The 20266-nt window shown below is 38.0% G+C and overlaps 2 protein-coding genes and 1 long non-coding RNA gene across 3 annotated transcripts in view; 2 read left to right on the top strand and 1 right to left on the bottom strand.

The window, feature by feature from the left end:
* Window positions 1-2697, top strand: part of LOC111875566 (exportin-2) — an 82091-nt gene extending 79394 nt beyond the window's left edge. The window contains exon 22 of the mRNA XM_033755862.1: window positions 2679-2697. The gene's annotated coding sequence lies outside the window, so the exon portion shown is untranslated. The remainder of the gene's footprint in view (window positions 1-2678) is intronic.
* LOC111875568 overlaps window positions 1-2745 on the bottom strand; it is a 5917-nt gene extending 3172 nt beyond the window's left edge. The window contains exon 1 of the long non-coding RNA XR_002844746.2: window positions 2681-2745. This is a non-coding gene — a long non-coding RNA (uncharacterized LOC111875568). The remainder of the gene's footprint in view (window positions 1-2680) is intronic.
* Window positions 2746-2907: 162 nt separating this feature from the next.
* On the top strand, window positions 2908-19252 carry LOC111875569. The gene is made up of 4 exons (XM_023871912.1): window positions 2908-2979; window positions 4722-4918; window positions 16419-16611; window positions 18729-19252. Exons 2-4 carry the CDS (start codon window positions 4727-4729, stop codon window positions 18863-18865), a joined length of 522 nt encoding a protein of 173 aa, XP_023727680.1. The 5' UTR covers window positions 2908-2979; window positions 4722-4726; the 3' UTR covers window positions 18866-19252.
* The last annotated feature ends 1014 nt before the right edge of the window (window positions 19253-20266 follow it).

Below are 20266 nucleotides of genomic sequence, written 5' to 3' on the forward strand. Positions count from 1 at the left end.
AGGAACCGTAAGTCTCACTGAATTACACACTCCAGATGTCACACATAAAATCTTATCTTCACAGATGCACTCTTGCAACTAACTGTTTTCTTCGCAAACTCCCATACAGAACTGAACTCTTAACTGACAACTACCTGGGTCAAAATCAGAGTCAGAGTTACCTTTAATGACTGGCAGTTTACCGCCAGTCAGTTCGTCTTGGCGTCAGGCCCCTTGAGGATCACGACCAGAGATTTTTTTTTCCAACTGAACTCTTGCAGTTATAGTCCTTATGTAACATCCTCTCTGATGATAAGATGGGTTTGTCTCTTATGAATACATTTGACCTTTCATCAAGTGCATATTTCGCACATATAACATGTTATTGAAAATTTTTCCTTCTGCACTATACACAAGTCCTCTATCAGTACAGGCTTTACAGAGCAGATCATGCCTAACTTACACATCTTATGCTACAATGAAAACTTAGTCATTTGAATGGTGGTAAGCTTGACCACCATCAAGTTTAAGCCTCTTATATTTTCTGTGTCTGGCTTCACCTTGTCCTATACTGCAAACATATTCATTCTCATGAGTTTGTATGACTTCTGCCTGTTGCCAACACAATTCCGTTATATAATCGTATACATATGGAAAGTTGAAAGCTGTGTGCAAGTTGTGGACTTGTGTGCCACCCTGGAAAATTTCCAATGGTGCGCAAAACCTTATTTTGCATGCGCTGCAATTTTAGGAGGTGGGTGTCTGCCACTNCTTGACCACGCCAAGTTTTAAGCCTCTTATATTTTCTGTGTCTGGCTTCACCTTGTCCTATACTGCAAACATATTCATTCTCATGAGTTTGTATGACTTCTGCCTGTTGCCAACACAATTCCGTTATATAATCGTATACATATGGAAAGTTGAAAGCTGTGTGCAAGTTGTGGACTTGTGTGCCACCCTGGAAAATTTCCAATGGTGCGCAAAACCTTATTTTGCATGCGCTGCAATTTTAGGAGGTGGGTGTCTGCCACTAATTCGCAGGCGGGACAAGCGTGAGTCATTACTAATCTGATCAGTGCCTTATAGAGGGTTAGTTTAATATTTGCATTTAAACGCTCACTTTTGAATAGAGAGTAGATTCTAATCTTTGTTAATCATGTAAAATACCTGGGTCCCAAGTCCAAGTCACTTTGTGACTGACGGTCAGTCAGTCTGTCTGTCTTGGTGTTGAGCCCCGGCAGGGGCTTATGATCAGATATTCTTTTCCTTATATGAAAGTTACTGTCCTGTCCACTTGGGGCACCCTCTCTGACGAGAGGTCAGGTGTGTCATTTGTCAGTCATAGACCATTTTAGTAAGTCCATTGTCAGTATTTACATATATTTACAAATTTAATCTTAATTCCTATTTCTATATACAATATATACAAGGCCTCTGTCAATCCAGGCTCAGTACAGCAGATTATGCCCTATTTCTAGTAGTATTCGCTACCACGGCAGTCTAGTCACTTGAACGGCCGTATGCCTGACCGCCGCCAAGTTTAAGCCTCTTATACTTTCTGTGCCAGGCTTTGCCTTGTCCAATGTTGCAAACATTCTCATTTTCATGATTTTGTATGACTTCTGCCAGTTTCTTGCATAATTTTTTTATGTAGTCATAGAGGTACAGGATTTTGAATGCCATGTGCAAATCGCGGACCGGTGTGTGCCTTGGAAAATTGCCAATGGTGCGGAGAACCTTGTTTTGCAGGCGCTGCAATTTCACTAGATGAGTGTCTGCTGCAAACTCCCAGGTGGGACTAGCATAAGTCATTATGGATCTAATAAGAGCTTTGTACAAGACTCAGGCAGTCGACGACCACAAGAGAAGTAGACCCGTTGAGTGTTATCTTCATTAATTTTAATATTCCAGCATTCACAGCAGGTCTCCATTGAGCTGAGACCACGCTGAAGTTTTTCTAACAATAAAACCCTCCTTGCAAAGAGGGCCATTCTTATACTGTTGCATGCGTGTGTTGTGAGCTTTACCTAGCAATGTAGCTGTACCCCACAATAGACCACTGTAGGTCGCAGTGCAAGGGCCGAGAAGGCCTACCCCTCATACATACATTCATTCATTCATTCATACCCCACAATCTGAAAAACCTATACATAACATTTTTCGTGCCTCTCATTTTTCTACAGCATGAACTACTCAATGCGCCTTTACATACATAATTTATAAATATCTTATATGTAATATGCTGGCCGACAATCGCTCTCTGTGTCCTGATCTAGTTATCGCGTCATGAAATTGGTGTACAAAAGCATTTACAATTTTCCTCTTGATGTACGTTGTTCTATCTTGACTCAATAACGCCATAAGTAAATAAGACTTATTATGAGGATTATGAGTATGTAAGAATGACGTTGATTAGGATTAGATGACCCCGTGGCGCTTCTCTGACATTAAAGTTTTGGCATTTAGGCTTCATGTCAAACACAGTTTTAGTACTATTATGATATACATCTTAAATACAAGCTATGTATTTGGCTCTGACAAAGTTAGTGGTCTGTGGCCAAATGAGTCCTGTTGTGTGGTTTAAGTTCACGGGTGTCTTTTTGTTTAATTAGTCTCCGGTTATATTCTGCATTTTTTATAATATTTCTTGGCGTTTAGTGATGGTAATCAAATTGTCAGCAACACAATTCTTCACTTATACCTTCCGTTCAGGAAATTTAAGTAATAAACTAATAAACCCTTGAAATCCTCGAAACCAAGAAGTCGATTTCCGTAATCGAAGGTAAATATGCTCATTATATTCTTTATTATGAATAACATTAATTATAAAATATACAGCCATAGAAATGAATAAAAATAAGCTATTTTAAATGTGATGTAACCATTTTTGTAAGAATATGCATTCGCCGTCATGCATGTTATGTTCATATAACCTTGCATTTGGGTTCGAGGGTTATTCCGAACCATTTTGGTGTAAAGAAAGTGGACACTTGTGTGGAGGTAGATATGTTACGACTTAATATGTATTTTCTGCGTTGTTCATGTGTAACAGTTTGTAGTAGACTTAAATATGCTGTTTTAGTGCGTAATGTTTAATGTATTGACACGTATCTGTCTGTCGTGCATGCTATGTGTAGCAACAATTTAGTACTGCTGGTGGGCTTAGTTTTTTATAGAATTGCTAATATAAACGAATCATTTTCACATTAAGGTCTTTCCACTCAGATATTTTTCGTTGATCTTAGCAGAGGAATATGAAGTAAGGCGAGTCTTTCTTAATTCTGCAGTTTATTACCATGAACCAAATTGCGCCCATTGGTCGGTTTACTTCGAACACGGGCCGAAGTTTGGACATGAATTTGCTGTGAAGTCGTATTCCATAATACCATTGATACTAATTCTGAAACTGCTGTTAATATTGTTATTGGTGAATTTTGAATTTGGCAAAACTTGCGGTAACAACCAGAGACCTATGAAGGTCCTTACTGCTTGTGATACTGTAGCTGTCCAGTTTATGTGATCGTCAATTGATGTTTTGTGTATGGTTAGGGTTCTGTGAAATTCCTCACTTTCTTCTCACAATTTTAGATTCCCCCCCTGAGACTCGCAGCAAGTGGCTTGGGTCAAGCTTGAAGCCAGCTGCCCATCCGTAAATCAGTCAAGTTAATGCGTAACACAAGGCCGAGTTCTTTAGAAATTCTGAACTTGACAGGGGAAGTCATAATTTTAGCAGCGTCGTTTCCTGCTACCCCAAAATCTCAGTTTGACAGCCACGCAGCAGGTGGCAAAGTTCACCCCTAAACTGTACACTAGTGGATATTCGCTTTTCTAATTGGAGGTGAAAGATAAGCAACCTCCCAGCCTGCCCGGTCCAGCCAATCATCATCTGAAGTGGGAGGTCCTTTGCCCGAATTTTGGGTAACCAGGGCAAATATTTACCATTCAGAAGGTGCTTGGCAAAGAGGACTCTGAAATTTACATTTACCGGGGGTACGCGTGATCCCCGTAAACACCCCCTGTGGTGACTATTAACGTGTGTCTTAGTAAACAGTAAGGAAGCCTACATCCACAAATCTGTGAAGTGTGTCACTACGGTGCAGTTACCAGTTAAATAGTGCAGATTGAATAAAGACTTCAAACAGTTAATTGGTGTTGAGTGTGACTTTCCTACGCCTAATGCCCCACCAATCACCTAAGTCGTGGCCAGTCAACACGGCCCGAGAGGAGTTGGATTTCTCTATCGGAGCTAGTAGAACCAAAGAACGGTTACAATACTACTGCTAGTTAGTATATAACTGATATTTTTCTACAGTTTGTGTTAGGTTAGTTCATATAGAGTTAATATTTATTTTCTTTCATATCTGTGCTGTGAATGGTTTAAGCTGCTTGATTTGGGTGTGTTGGCTTATCAAAAATGCTCGTGACAGTTACTCTGCATTCTGTGCATGTAATCAAGTGAAACAGTTTACAAATACCCTCTTGTAAATATATTAACTTGCAGCAATATATTATGACATTTTAATTTTTACTTGATTTTGTTGGGCCAGGTTAACATCCTGTTAGGATGTTTGTAGTTTTGCATCCTTTGTTGTTGCTGTATTACATACTTTAGATACTTTAAAATACCTTTCTGTAGTTTTGCATCCTTTGCTGCTACTGCATTTCATACTTTAAATACTTTAAAATACTTTGTTGTTTTTATTTGTACATAAGAATTATTGAAGTGCAACTTTATTATTTAGGCAGTATGGCTAGTCGACTGTTGTTTTCGTCACTGAGGCAAGTGCAGAAACTTCAGAAGGCTTGTATCCATGGCCGTAGCCGGATTGGAAATCGTGAAGTTGTTGGATTTGGGTACAATGGCCAGTATTCCTACCAAGACAGAGTTGATTTCCCAATGCCTGCAATTCGCTTCAAAGAAAGCACTCCAGACATTGTAGTAAGTACAACGATGTTAAATTATTGAGGATTAAGAACCAGCTGTTATTAGTGCAACTTAAATGTCCTGTATAATGACAAAATCACAATTAGTTTATATATACACATTTTTAAAATATGTGGCAAATTAAATTGCTTTTTTATTGTTGTGTAATATGAGAAAGATCAATCATGGTGGCTTGGTCTAAGGCATGAACTGTCTTTAAATGCTCAAACACTGGGGTGATGGGTTTGAATCCCGCTCGAGGCATGGATGTCTGTGTGTGTTTATTATGTGTTTTGTGTGTGTAGGTAGTGGCCTTGTGACTGGTTTATCCCCATCCAAGGAGACCTACTGACTGTATAGGATTATGAAACTGAAATGTTGTCAGGGCCCAACAAAGAGCTAAATGATGAATGAATGAATGAATATAAAAATAGTCATCAGTTGCATGGGATATGTACCTGAAAAACATCACTGTTGACAAAACGAAGGCCCTGAGGGAACATGGAGGTGTATGTCGATGTGCAACAGAGAGAGAGAGACAGCCATGTCTGTGGTTAACATTTCTCAAAACCTAAGTTACACAAATCTTTATTATACAAATGGAAATATCAAATCATCTTCATTGTAGTCCTTTAGCTCCCACTGGAGCACAGCATTAACAAATTGTCGCAATCTCACACAGTTCTTGCTGAGTTGTTTAATTTCTCACAATGTCTTCCCGACAGTCGAGGCTTCCTCTCGTATTGTTCTCCACCAGTTCCTCTTCGGCCTTCCTCTTTTCCTTTGTCCATGTGGGTTCCACTCCAAAGCCTCCTCCTCAATTGCATTTTCTTTTCGAAGAGTATGGCCAGTCCAGTTCCATTTACATCTGGTTATCTGCTCAGTTATTTGTATTTAATTTGTCTGTTACCGTGGTTCATCGTTCATTGTTATAACTGGCCATCTTACCTTTACTATTCTATGGAGGTATAGATTTACAGAACTTCGTAATTATCTACATACTTCCTGGGTGACTCGGCATGTCTCACATCCATATAATAAAACTGATTTCACATTAGAGTTGAAAATTATTAGTTTTGTTCTTAATGAAATATCACTTGATTTCCAGATTCTCTGTAGTTGATTAAAAGCCCAATTTGCTTCAGATATTTTATTTCTTACATCTTCCATATCACCATCCTCCTTTATAACTATACTACCAAGAAAAGGGAATTTATCAACATTTCCTTATTTCTCTTCTGTCTAGAGTAGAAGTAGTTTTTTTTTGTTATTTATGTGCTTTGCTTTTGTTTTTGCTTGATTAACCTTTATTCCAAACTTCCTAGCTTCTCTGTTTAAATCAACCAATTTTTCTGTCATATCTTTAAAATTGTGTACTAAAAGACGTATATTGTTTGCAGAATCCAAGCCCTCTAGTTTACATGTGAGATCCCATTGTATTCTTCTTTGTTTGTGTTCTGTGGTACTTCTCATTACTGAATCCATCATGACAAGAAAAATGGTTGGTGAGAGAATACAACCTTGTTTGACACATGTACTCGTCTCCATAAGTGAACTAAGTTTCCCATTGGGTGTAACCTGGCAAGTACAATATTTGTATGATTCTTGTATGAGTTTTAGTATTGCTTTTAAAGCCTGTTTATTCTCTTCTTAGTTTTCGTTCTATTCCATTTTTTATTCTTTCATGTAAAAGTAAAGTAAAGTAAAGCTATCCCTGTACCAGGCCATGAAGGCCCATAGGGTTGTGAGATGTTGAGGGTCCCACATTATCTAGACAGTCTGCTCAGAGATGGCGGTAAGGTTGTCAGCCCTACATGCCTGCCACGCTTTACTCCCCAGGAAAATTATTTAATTAATTCCTGGTACTCATTTCTGTTAGAGGCTGAGTAAACCCCAGGGCATAGTGCGGCTGGAAGGATTAGGTCAACTGAAAAAATCCAATGACCTCATCGGGACTTGAACCCGTGACCTTCCGGCTTGTAGCATAGCCCCGCAGAAAAAATATTTTACTGATCACTGGAAGAAGGAAGTGTAATACCTTTCAATTTTGAACAGTAAAGAATATTTCCTTTATGTGGTAATTTGAACAGAAAGTCTTTTCTCCAGTCTTCAAGAATTTTTCCTGTTTCAATATTTTTTTTCAAACAAATTGCAGAGTATATTTGCTGTTAAATCCATATCCTCCTCTAACATTTCGAGTGGTATATTGACTAAATCTGGGGCCTTACCAATTTTTGTGTTTTTGAGAGCTTTTTTAATTCCATCTCTATTTTGTGGTCTATCCTTTGCTTCTTTCTTTCTTTCTTTCTTTCTTTCTTTCTTTCTTTGCCCCATCACACCTGTCTGTTGGTGATGACGATGGGGTTGATGTAGGTATCGCTTCTGTTACCGTTGGATTTAAAATTCTGTAAAATACTCTTGCCATCTTCTCATTTGATCATCTTCGTTTGTAAGAAGAGCCCCATGTTTGTTTTTTATAGGTTGCATAACCTAATATTTTCTTTTACACAATTTTCTTGTAATGTATAATTCCTTTATATCTCCTCCCCTTACACCTTCATCTGCTTTATTTGCTTGTTCATTCACCCATTTTCCTTTATCCCTTATGGTGTTCTTTTTAACTTCAGTGTCAGCTACCCAATATTCTTCTTGTAATTTAAGCTCTTTCCTTCTTGTTTTGGAACTGTTTAACATCATTTTTATATTTTTTCCATTTTTGAATTTTCATCCATGTTTCTTCTGACATCCAGTCCTTTTATTTTGTTTCTTTAAAACATATATTTTCAGCAATTCCCACATAAATGCCTTCAATTTTACACCATGTTTCTTCAATATCTTTATCATCTGCTTGGTTAAAAGCTTCAAATCAATTTCTTAATTGAATTTTATATTATTGTTTAAGGTGTGCATTTTCCAATTTCTTTACGTCTAGTCTGTTCCTCATAACAGTATGTTTTTTCTTGTTGGCAGTAATTTTCATTCAAAAGGGTATTACAACTAGTTGATGGTCAGTACCAATATCTTCTCCTTTTTTGTGTGAAGATCTAGAAGGGATCTACTGAAAGACCAATTTCTTGCAATATGATCTTTTTAATTTTAAGTTATAAGGTCAGGAGAACCCAAGTATTTTATGTATTTCTTTATGTATAAAAGTTCCTCCAATAGTAAGTTCATGACTGGCACAGAAATCTATGAACATTTCGCCATTTTCATTTGTATCATTTGTTCCATGTCTTCCCATTACATGTTACAGTCCTTCATTTTCAGTTCCAACTTTGGTATTTAAATCTCCCATCACAATTTTTATGTTTCTCTTATTACTGAAGAAAGATGCCCTAAAGTGGTAATTTAGAAGCCAGAAATTAGTTTTGGATGCCATTACAGCCCTGCCCTTAACAAGTATCGTTATCCTGTTACAGAATCTATTGATTTTTTTTGTGCAAATTTAAAACTGTAGTTACATAAAACTGATAGGATACAAATGGATAAATTTGTCAGATCAAAACAGCTGTTGACATGATCACCAACAGGTAAAAAAATGAACCCATTCTAATTTATGTATACAGTAACAGCCATCAATTTAATGTAACTGAAAATTTATGTTAGTTTGGTGAAAACTTTGTGATCTCTCTTTTTTTCAAGCAGGCTGTTTGTTTTTCGGTGTTGTCAGTGTGTAAACTGTTCACCTCATTAGTGGTATACAGCCTGGGATATTGACCCGTAACTTGCCATTCTACTTTATTTAATCTGTAGCTTTACCATCAGCATATGTCAGTATACTTTACAGCCTGACATACATAAAGTTTTAAGTAATGGACTTTTTATGATAAATTTTCTTTAGGTGTGAATTGGTCTTCAAGATTGACATGCCTTCAAACCAACACATTCACACACAAAGTATTAGATTCTCAGTAGCTAGTAGGTGGAGTGGTCAGTGCTGCATAATGGGTATAGCTTAATGTCTCTAGGCAGTAGTGCCATGAAAGTACTTCACTTATTTCAACTCTGTCTGTAAGGCATGCATACATTTTTATGTTATGTTGATAAGAGTGTAAGTATGCGTGGTGTGATCAGGTAGTTTGATACTGGCTGTGATATTAGATTACTGCAGTTAAGACAAAAACTCTTGTAGCAGTTGAAGGTACAGTAGGATCTGCTGAGTCATTTGCCATCCATTTTCAAGTTGTTGCTTGCATGATTAATAGTATCACCTTTTGAATTGTGGTTGTATGTTGTGCCCTCTGTGACACGCATTTCATCACAAAATGACAAATTTTTACGTCAAATTCAGCATCATACTAGGCAAAACTGATACAGAAGCCAGCAAGATGTTAAAACTTGCTTTCAGAGAGAAAATTGTGAGCAGAACTCAAACATCAGATTGGTTTACCAAGTTTAGAAGTGGAGTGACATCAGTTAACAAAGACGTCCATCCTTGATCAAAACAGGTGAAAATGTCATATGAATCAAGCATCTTGATGAAAGCAGATGTGTCGCCTGCTGTGGCTTGGTGGATGAGGTGAGAATTTCATGTGAAACATGCCAAAGAATTTTTACACGACGTGTGACAGATTGCTGCAAAATTTGTTCTTTATCTGGTGAATGATGAGAAAAAGCAGAGTCATGTCAGGACCTTTACAAGGAACTTAGAGAAACCACAGTCCCTTTCAGAGGTTACCACAATGTAAGAAGAATCATGGGCTGTTATTTGCTGAATTCAAAACACCTGACTTCTGCAGATGCTTGCAGCAGTGGCACAGTTATTTTACTGACTGTATCAGGTAACTGGGGAAGTACTTCAAAGGAGATTAGCATGGAACAGAAGATAATTGTAGTTGTCAGAAAGGAAAAAAGTGGTCTGTAAATTATTTGTCAACATTGCATGAACATCAGAATTGTTACTGTGTAGTAACAGGTCCACATTGGCACACTGGTTTTATAACTGATGGCCTCATGTATCAGACACCAATGTTACAACCATCCACTTTGGAACAACTGGTCTTATTGTCATACTGAATGCTCCAGTGTATGTGGTGCCAGATTGTTGAGGATAGAACATTTAAATTTAGTAGGGCAGTCCGCAGGTTGTAAGTAATTTAGGGATGGGAACCTCTAGATGGTATAGGTGAGAAGGATTGGGACAGATGGATTTGGAGGTAATGATGTCAGTCATTAAAGTGTTTTATTTTAAGACAGCCCATGAATGCTATATCAGTCATTTTATTACTTGCTGTACAATGATCACGTGTGTGTGCATTGTCACTGATGAATGAATGAACAAGGGGTGGATGAGACTGGCCCTAACACTGTAACTGACTTTCATCTGTTTTACGTTCCCTTCAAGTTAGCCCACTGATAGTTCCATATAGTTCTCTTTGCAGAAATGTTCTGCTTGCTGTCTGTGTTGGTTTCTTACATGGCTTGCTCTCTGATGCAGAGATAGGAGCGACATGTTCCTCTGAATCATTGGTTGACTTTCAGTGGAGACTACACAGTGTTTTTATCCTCTTCATCAGGTAGCTTGGTAGTTGCTTGTTTTCCCATGAGTTTTCATAAGTTTGGTACTGCCTGGTATATCTGTGATCCCCTGACAGTACCTTCTCCATGAGGACCTTTTGGCTTTCCTAATTTATTTGTTATAGCAGATGAGGGTCTTCTTATAGGCATTGCAGTCTCTTGCCTTTGCCTTGCTGAAATGGTGGCCTTCGCCCAACAAATCTGGTGATAGGACAAGAAAATGGCTTCTTGCAACTGGTCACCAGCCAGATCTCTCATCAAGTGAATATTTCATGATACACTCTCAGGACTTACCTTCAGGACCTCTTACACGATTTTCCCAATTTTTTTGTTTTGGGTCTCTAATAGTAACTATAGTTGTTGCTGTGTTACCTGTTTGGAAGCGTATATACCTGTTATCTGATAGGAAGACTCATTAGATACCTGCCAGTCACCACCTTTTTATTTCATTTGTGCCTAGTGTCCTTCCAGTTGTGGCATACAAAGGTAGGTTCATCACCTAGGTAAATAATGAGGGTTGAAGTTGCTAGATATTGCCTCAATTTTTCAGCTCTTAAGTTAGTGCCATTGCTGTCCTACATCATGTAGTGGGTATTTGCATCACATTCAGTGATGAGTTACTTATACTCGTGCTGTTCTTATGAGCTTATGAAACCTCTCCTTTGGCTCCCATTAATTCAGGGTTTCTGAGTGAGTGCTCCTGTCTACCATTCCCTCAGTAAGCTGCCCACCCAGAAATGGTGTAGCTGCTTTATTTTGGTGTAAGTTAATTTGAATGAATTTCGTGTTTCCCCCTTCTATAACCACCTTCCTACTCATCTGCCAAGTCTCATTGATTTGGATCTCACCCTTCTTTCCAAGCAAACTGGATAATCTCCAAGGACATTCTCCACTAAGACATGTTTTATGGCTGGGGAGAATCCCCCTGCTACATCAAATCATGGGAATTATGGGCTTCACAAGGTCTACAACTCTTTTATTGACCGTCACAACACAACAAACAGAAAAAATCAAGGTTAGCGCCCAGCTATGGTTTCACTACATGTTTCAGCCACTAACGGCCATCATCAGGCAAACACATATTAACAAACGTATACCATTGAACTGCTGTACACTAAATTGGATACAATGTTATTAATAATTTAAAATACTTTGCATAAAAATACAATAAGTCAGATTATATAAAGACTAAAAGTTATTGTATAAAACAAGATAAAACTTAATTGATGTTATACAACATATAATCAGTCGTTGATTTTTTACTTTTCATATATTTCCATGGACCAATTGGAAGTTCGATATTTCTTTTATATAAGAATGTATAGGAGGCCCATGATGTTGCAAATTAATTAATGTATAGTCAGTGCCTCATCTTACAAAGAATTTTCCGTACTGTATGGAAAGTAAACAATGACTCTTGTATAATTGGTGCCTCATCTTACGAAGAATTGTCCGTACTGTATTGACAATTCTTTGTAAGATGAGGCACTGACTATACATTAATTAATTTGCAACATCATGGGCCTCCTGTACATTCTTATATAAAAGAAATATTGAACTTCCAATTGGTCCATGGAAATATATGAAAAGTAAAAAATCAACGACTGATTATATGTTGTATAACATCAATTAAGTTTTATCTTGTTTTATACAATAACTTTTAGTCTTTATATAATCTGACTTATTGTATTTTTATGCAAAGTATTTTAAATTATTAATAACATTGTATCCAATTTAGTGTACAGCAGTTCAATGGTATACGTTTGTTAATATGTGTTTGCCTGATGATGGCTGTTAGTGGCTGAAACATGTAGCAAAACCATAGCTGGGTGCTAACCTTGATTGTTTCTGTTTGTTGTGTTGTGACAGTCAATAAAATAGTTGTATATTGTAACAACAGGATGCTTGAAATGAAAATTCGCAAGGTCTGTCACCTCTCTTCCCTAAGCACTTGCTTTGAGATCAGTCAGGACTCTTAGCGGTTCTCATATGAGTCCAGTAGACATCTGAAGGCAGGCAGTCTGATGACTTTCACAGAGTCGTCAGCGTCTGACACCACCATTTGATTGTCAGTGCCATTAATAAGCTGCTAACTAGATGGTTGGTGGACACATAGCAAGATTCCTGCCTTCAGCCTGAAGGACCTCAGGGTGTGACAGTTCCCCTACAGGAACTGCACACACTTCATGATGCCTTACACTTTGTTTTAGAGGGACCGTTACCCTGTTTCCCATCCTTTCAAATGGTACTTCTCATCATAGTGTGAATGCCAGATGTGTCTTCTAATGGGGTTCCATCAGTGGAGCACAAAGTATACAGATTAGAAATGGTGACTGTTTAATTTCCTTACCAATTGACTGATGGAATAGCAGCTTGCTTCGTAACTAAATAACTTCTCCATTTTGACTCCCTTCTTTCTGCCTAATTTCTGATCAGCTTTCTGATGACTGGATGCAAAATGAAGTACATGCTTTCTTATTTTTAGCTGAGTGCCAACTAATACTAAAGTTCCTCTCACTGACTTCAGCTGGACTGCCAGCTGACTCCCCAGTACCATTCAGCTGACTTCCACTGCCAGTTGATTTATTTCACCATAAGCAAGGCATATAAGGATTTAGAGATTCCCCCCTCTGTGACCCCTTCTGTGGTCAGAGTTTCTGGCTACAGATCCAGAGGTCCCGGGTTCTGTCCCCGGTGCTACCAGATTTTCTGAGAAGTAGTAGGTCTGGAACAGGGTTCATTCAGCCATGTGAGGATAATTGAGGAGCTATTTCAAGGAAAGAGGTTCTGGTCTAGAAAACCGAGATTAATGGCCTTTGGGGTCTTTTTTATTCTAGAAAATAGTATTGTAAATACAAGAAAGGCCTAGGCATTGCCCATCCAGCCTTCTGTAGCACATTCTTATAAATATCTTATTCTATAATAGCAGTTACCCAGTGATTCTTAATATAGATCTTAACTTAAATCTGAGAGTACTGTTAATAATCAGTACAATTACTTCTTTGACTTTTCTTACATATCTATTTTATATAAATATAGGAATGTTTTTTATGAAGTAACAGACGCCTTGCAGAAATCTTTTTTCTTCTATCCTTAAGACCTCTGTTACTGACTTTGGGTATTCCTTTTGCTGTTCTCAGACAAAATGTCCATCATTGTTGCCCGTTGGTCATAGTACTGTTTGCAGTCCCAGAAGATATGTAGTTCTATCCAAAAGTTCCCGAAATATATTAATAAAAACTATTACGTCTTACCTGGATCTTATTCTCCACCATCACCTTCAAAGTAGTCCCCTTGGGAGTGCATACACCGATCCCAGCGTTTCTGCCACTTTTGAACTGCATCCTGGAAGTCTTTCTTTGTTAGGGTGTTCAGTCCTCTCCCTGGGTTGTCAGCTAAAGCTGGTAATTCTTCCAGCAGCTGGATCATTGCTTGATGTGTAACACCTGGACACATAGTTCCTTCCCAGCTGTTTGAATGTACTAAAAATTGGGATTTCTTTTGCTTCTGCTAGCATTACATTGGTTGGGGTGGTACTCCTGTAGCCCAGTGCTCCACATATTGTCCTGTACTATATCTTCTCTAGCTTTTGTGCTTGTTTCTTCATAAGTTTATGGAATAAAAATGCTCCATATTCCATCCTCGACCTTATAAGTGCCTTATAGAGTCTCATTAAGATTATGGGGTCCGCTCCCCACCAAGTGTGCTTCACACAGTTCATGATTTTCATCAGGTTTTCACATTTCCTAACTATTGCATTTATTTCGTCCTCCCATTCTAGATTAGTTTTTAAGTGCAGACCTAAAATTTTAATTGGTTTGACCGAAGAAATCTTTTCCCCTTGTACCGTGATCTCCCACTCTCCATCAGGTGTCCCTTTTTTATCAAAGATACAGAGTAGACATTTTTTGGTGCTATTTCCAAGCCACTTTCCTTTAAATAAAGTTCAGTGCTAAGTATGCTCTTTTCCACTTCTGAGACGCCAATTCTGCTACAACTGTTAACTGAATAAACTACCACATCGTCTGCGTATTCCAGGATTTTGCAGTTCTGCTTGATTTTGGATTTCAGTTCTGCCATATAAAGTAAATATAAGGCTGGACTCAGAAGAATACCTTGCGGTAAGCCTTTGTATGTCCATTCTTTTAGAATGATCCCTCCATAGTTTGCCTCTAGTTCCCTCGTTGAGACCAGGTTAAAGATGAAAGCTAACAGGTTTCCTGAGAAGCCTACTGCCTTGAGTCTATCCATCAAAGTGACACAGTGGACCCTTGACCTTGGGGATCGGTTGCACTGACCACGCAACACCCTCTATCCGCTAAAGTTGGCACAAACTTCGCTGACCAGCGGACTACAGGCCACAGAGTTTATTTTATTGCCTTTAATGATGTTGTGTACTTACGGATTAGAAGGGGGGGGGGCATACCTAGGTGTAGAAATTGTGTTAGTGCACAAATTAAAACAAGTGCATAATGTGATTGGTTGAGATGAAAGAATGCCCAGAATGTTCTAGATGCTTTAGCATCACTCCTTTCATAAGATCCAGATTGTTTGGAAAGCTATGTAGCTGACATTGAAGGCTGAGGTCACCCAGGAACTTACTAGAAGCTTCCCAGCAGGTGGAGCCTATAAGAAGTTGTCACAAAAGTCCTGTCCAGTCCAGTGCAGGGCAAACAAGTGAGTTGAATTAGTGAGTCAGTCAGTTTTTGTCAGCTCAGGGCAATGCCATGCAGTACAGTGAATTTGAAAAAGAAGTGAAAGCAGTGAGTCATCAGTGGTGTTGCTGTTAAGTACTGAGTGATCAGAGAACTGACCTCAAGAGCTTTCGTGGTTATGGATGATGGGCAGTAATTGCTTCAGATATTGATAAATGTTACAATAGGTAAGGCTGGTGGCATCACTGGGAAATTAATTAATTTTGTCATTCACTCACTCATGGAGCTGAGCCCTTCTGGAGGAGCTGCCAATTCTGCAGCTACTCAAGAATTTCTCAGCATTTTATGGAACCCGAAGGTTCATCACCGTGTTCACAAGAGCCCTCCACTGGTCCCTATCCTGAGCCAGATCTGTCCAATCCATACCATCCCATCTTATCTCTCTAAGATCCATTCTAATGTTGTCCACCCACCTACGCCTTGGTCTTCCCTGTGGTCTCTTTCCTTCTGGCTCTCCCACCAATATCCTATACGCATTCCTCGTCTCCCCCATTCGTGCTACATGACCTGCCCACCTCATCCTCCTTGACTTGATCATTCTAATTATACTTCGAGAAGAGTACAAGTTATGAAATTTTGTCATTAGTAAGTTATAATATTGATCATCATAATACAAAAGAGCTTTGCGAGTATATCCAGACAACAGGATGCACATTGAGTGCCATACCAGTTTACCTTCAAACCATTGCATTTAGATGTGGAATCTCTCTCTCCTTCCCTCTCCCTCTTTCCCCTTCCCTTCTCTCAAAAGCACACTAGTGGAAGGATCTTGTAGACAGTTTAGTAATACTGAGACATTCCATATATCCAGCATTATAAGAGTATCCACTCCTACAGTATTTTCACTTCACAAGGAGAAAAATTTGCCATCAGAATGTCCTCGTTGCAGTCTTATTGTGTCAGACTCTCAGATGAGTCTTATCTTTCCTGAACTTAGGAATGCAGTTGTACAATATTTCCTCATCCATTTCTGGGAACCCAAATATTTTCTGGTGTGTACTGATGGAACTAAGTGCAAAATTTGCAGATAACATGTATCTACTACACGTGATGTCAACTTTATATCCTTTAAGAGTTACTAATGGTACTCTGTGACATGCATAGTGCAAGGATGAACTGATAAACCTTATACAGTAATGTCATGAATATTTCCTTACATATTCTGGTAACAAAAATTGGAGGATCTTGTGGTTAGCATGTGCTTTTCCCTTTAGCAGTCTGAGCATAGTGGATGCACATTATAGTGTTCATCTCAGTGAAGAGTGGTTTGTTTGAAATTCCAGGCTCTTCGAGAAAAAGAGAAGGGAGACTGGCGAAAATTGACCTTGGAGGAGAAGAAAGCCCTCTACCGTGCCAGTTTTTGTTTGACATTTTCTGAGATTAATGCTCCAACTGGTGAATGGAAATCTATCGTTGGACTGGCATGTGTATTTATGTCCATTGGGATTTGGATTGTCATCTTGGAGAAACTCTTTGGTGAGAGAGCAGTTATTTTATTGAATTTTATTAAGTTTTGAAGCATTAATCATTATTATGATAGATTACTTGGTTTTGGAATTAAGAAATTCAATTCTTGTCTTAGAAATGAACTTTAATTTGTAGCTGTTCTGTTTTGTGTCTTTATTATCCTCACACTTTGCTGGCTGTTACAGATGTATTTTCAGATCATTCACTTACTTATAGAATATAAAATCTTTGACCTAAAATATGTAGTTATTACATTTTACTTCCTGCAGTAAATCTTTAGGCAATAGCAATGGCACTGAACAGTATTGTATGTTGGTTAGTGTTCCTCCATTGTATTTGGAGCTCCCTAGTTCAAACAGAAGCTGGGAAACAAACAGCCCTGACATTTTTAATGGATTTCCTGGCACTTGAGAGGAAGAGTACGTTAAAAATTGCAATAACCCTTCCCAGCATGAGAGGACAGTATCTTAAAAACAGGTTATAACCATTTCTTCCCAGCTCAGATTTCTGATTGCTTGGGATATGAGAGGGCAGTACTTTAAAACAGGCAGGTAAGCACATCTTCCCAACTCAAATTTAATGAAAATTTTATTTCTCATTTGAGGCCATGTAATGTTTGCAGTTTGTAGCAGAGATTGTTTTAGTAAACCAAGAAGCAAACAGCATCAGTTGGCACTGTATGGATGGATTAGATATAAATTAAATGATTCACTTCTTGTATTCCTTCATGACCTTTTGGAGTTGCTCCATCATAACAAATGGTTACTCAGATACTCATAGAACTCCAAAAGTAATGCCTAAATCTGCTAGCCACTTAGTTTCATAACAGCAGTCATATTTATATGTCAGCCTGCATTAAGTTTCACATGACAAATGAATGAGTGTATTCATGGAGCTCCGTCTGTGGTAGTATTAACCTTCATGATTTGTGTTTGCAGGCAAGCACATATTTTCAGCTGGAATAAAAAAATCTTACAAAGAATGTTTATTGAAAATCTTCACACATCACAGTACACATTACAATCCTCAAGGCTTGTAGGTTTCTGTAGCAGTGATATGCGTTAGAGAAAGAATTTTTCCATGAATAGCTAAAATCTCGTAGACTGCACAATTATTGACTTTTGGATATTATCCATTGTCTAGAAAATCGGCCATTGTACTAATATACCATTATGACAAAGTTTAGATCTCATTGTAAACCTTGACTGTCAAGACGGAATTGGCTCACTTGGCAAATGTTGACAGCATACATACAGAGATAAGTTTTGTTATTACAAATGACCCCTTATTATATGATGAATACCTGGGGTTCAGAATATAATAAATCCAGTGCTTTGAATTTTATGTTTGGTTATGACATATAACATATACAGATATACAGTACTTTGTATAAAGTACATGGACTTTTTATGTCTTTTATTTTATTTTAGAAATCATGGTTATGAAATCAGAAATTTTATTTCATTGTGTACAGAGAATTAAAACAAATTACAACCAAGAACTTTTCTTGAAGGCGTCTTTTAACAGACTATAAAATACTAGTATCTTCTTGAAACAAATGTTTATCTACCGTGAAACTCCTGTGTAAGGTTTCTTTGAGGACCACTGGATTTGAACACTAAACAGAGGAAAATATTTAATGTAGTAATTTTACAAGTTTATTCATTTGGTATCATTCTGATTGTTCATAAAATTATTGAAAACCGTACTGTAGGTATTTTTTCAGTAAAAGTTGTGATAGATTGTATTTCATAAACTTTGACATTAAGATGGATTTGAGATTCTCACAGAAGTGAATGCTGGGTTGTAACACTGTGGAGTTCAGAAAATCTCGTTGTTTCAGGGGAACACACTGCCTCCATCTTCAGGGTTGAAGAGTAAGCCAAGCAAAAAACCAGCAAGAAGCTCTGCTTGCTGCATGCTTCTTGTTGGTTTCTTGCTTGGCTTACTCTTCAATCCTGAAGATGGAGGCAGTGTGTTCCACCAAAACTTTGGGCTTTGTTGGAACACTGTAGCATTACAACTCCAAAGACACTAAGAACTACTTGTTTTCATTGTATATTGCATTCTGATTATTTCATTTTACCTATGGACCGAATTTAATTTACTGACTCTTACTTTTTCAGTGTACAAAGAACTTCCTGCATCATTCTCTGAAGAAAGCAAAAAAGCACAACTCAAGCGTATGATTGACCTTAGAGTAAATCCAATAGAAGGCATCGGTTCCAAATATGACTATGAAAAGGGAGAATGGAAGAAGTAAACTCATGCAGTGTTAGGTACTTAGTTTGATGTAGCATCAAAACCAATGACTCGGTCAATCCAAATCCATGCGTAAAAAATAAAACTAGGAGCAATTTATGTATGTGTCTTTGTTCTAAAATCTGTGATTTCATAAGATGACAAAATAGTGTGGTGCTTTCTGTGGTGGGTATTATAAATTGTGCTTTTAAGAAGTACAGACTATGGATTTTCTGATGTCAGAAATGTGAAAGAAATAAAATATGCATTTCCATCATTTTGCTTTTAGCATTCTAGTAATGAAGGTAATAGAACAGTTCACCTTTATCTGCTCTTTGTTGGATGCGTGGATGTACAGAGATTGCATAAATATGTTGATAGTTATGCAATAAAAGGTAACTTATACAAATAATGGGAAAATAATTTATTATGGCATACATGCACATTCATGGCATAGTAACATCTCAAGTTCTGAAACCTGTGTATCACACAGGGCATTTAAAGCTCTTTTTTTTTTAAATACTGTATGATATAAACAAACAAACGAACTCCATGGCCTATAATCTGCAAGCGAACTATATCAACCGAAATAATTCCTCTTGTTGGCGAAGTTAGTGCCAACTTTAGTGGATAGAGGGACTCACATGGTCAGTGCCATGGTTCCCCATGGCCGTTAATCTCCGTTTTCTAGACCAGAGCTGCTATTTCCTTGAAATAGGCCCTCAGTTATCCTCACAAGGCTGAGTGGACCCTCTTCCAGACCCACTACTTCTCAGAAAATCTGGTAGTGCCAGGAATCGAACCCAGGACCTCTGGATCTGTAGCCAGAAACTCTAACCACTAGGCCACAGAGGCGGTCAAGGGTATGATATATCCTTGAGTAATACTTACATTTACCTCTTTAATCTTGCTGTATTTATTTTCTCATTTTAAAATGTCTAAACCCATTATCAAACTTGGTAGATCGGTGTTTCTTGACTGCCGGGGCCTGACATCAGTTATACCAGGCCTTCATCTTATAAAAAAAGAATTGACTGGGTCGCGGCCTCACAAAGGTTGAGAACCACTGGTGTAGAGAAATGTTTTCAAGCCATTTTAAAAGGTTTTCTTGCATTTTAGTTGTGAGAATTGCACATGATATTCCTCATTTACATTTTTATTTGTTCTTTGCTACACTCTCTCTCTCTCTGTGCATGCATGCATGCATGTGTATGTTTTTCTTTTTTCCGTTTTACAAAATCATGCCAAATGACAAGGTTACTGATACAATGTCAGAAATTATGAAGGAAGCAGTTGTGGTTTAATTAGGGTACTATCCCAGCATTTGTGTGGAGAGACTGAACAGTAATCTCTCTATAGCCAGTGTCTTGGCCAAGATTCCAGCTGAGTACCTAAAAAATATGAGACCTTGGTGTTACTACAT

Source organism: Cryptotermes secundus, unplaced genomic scaffold (genome assembly GCF_002891405.2).
Source record: "Cryptotermes secundus unplaced genomic scaffold, Csec_1.0 scaffold1251, whole genome shotgun sequence".
NCBI lineage: Eukaryota > Metazoa > Arthropoda > Insecta > Blattodea > Kalotermitidae > Cryptotermes > Cryptotermes secundus.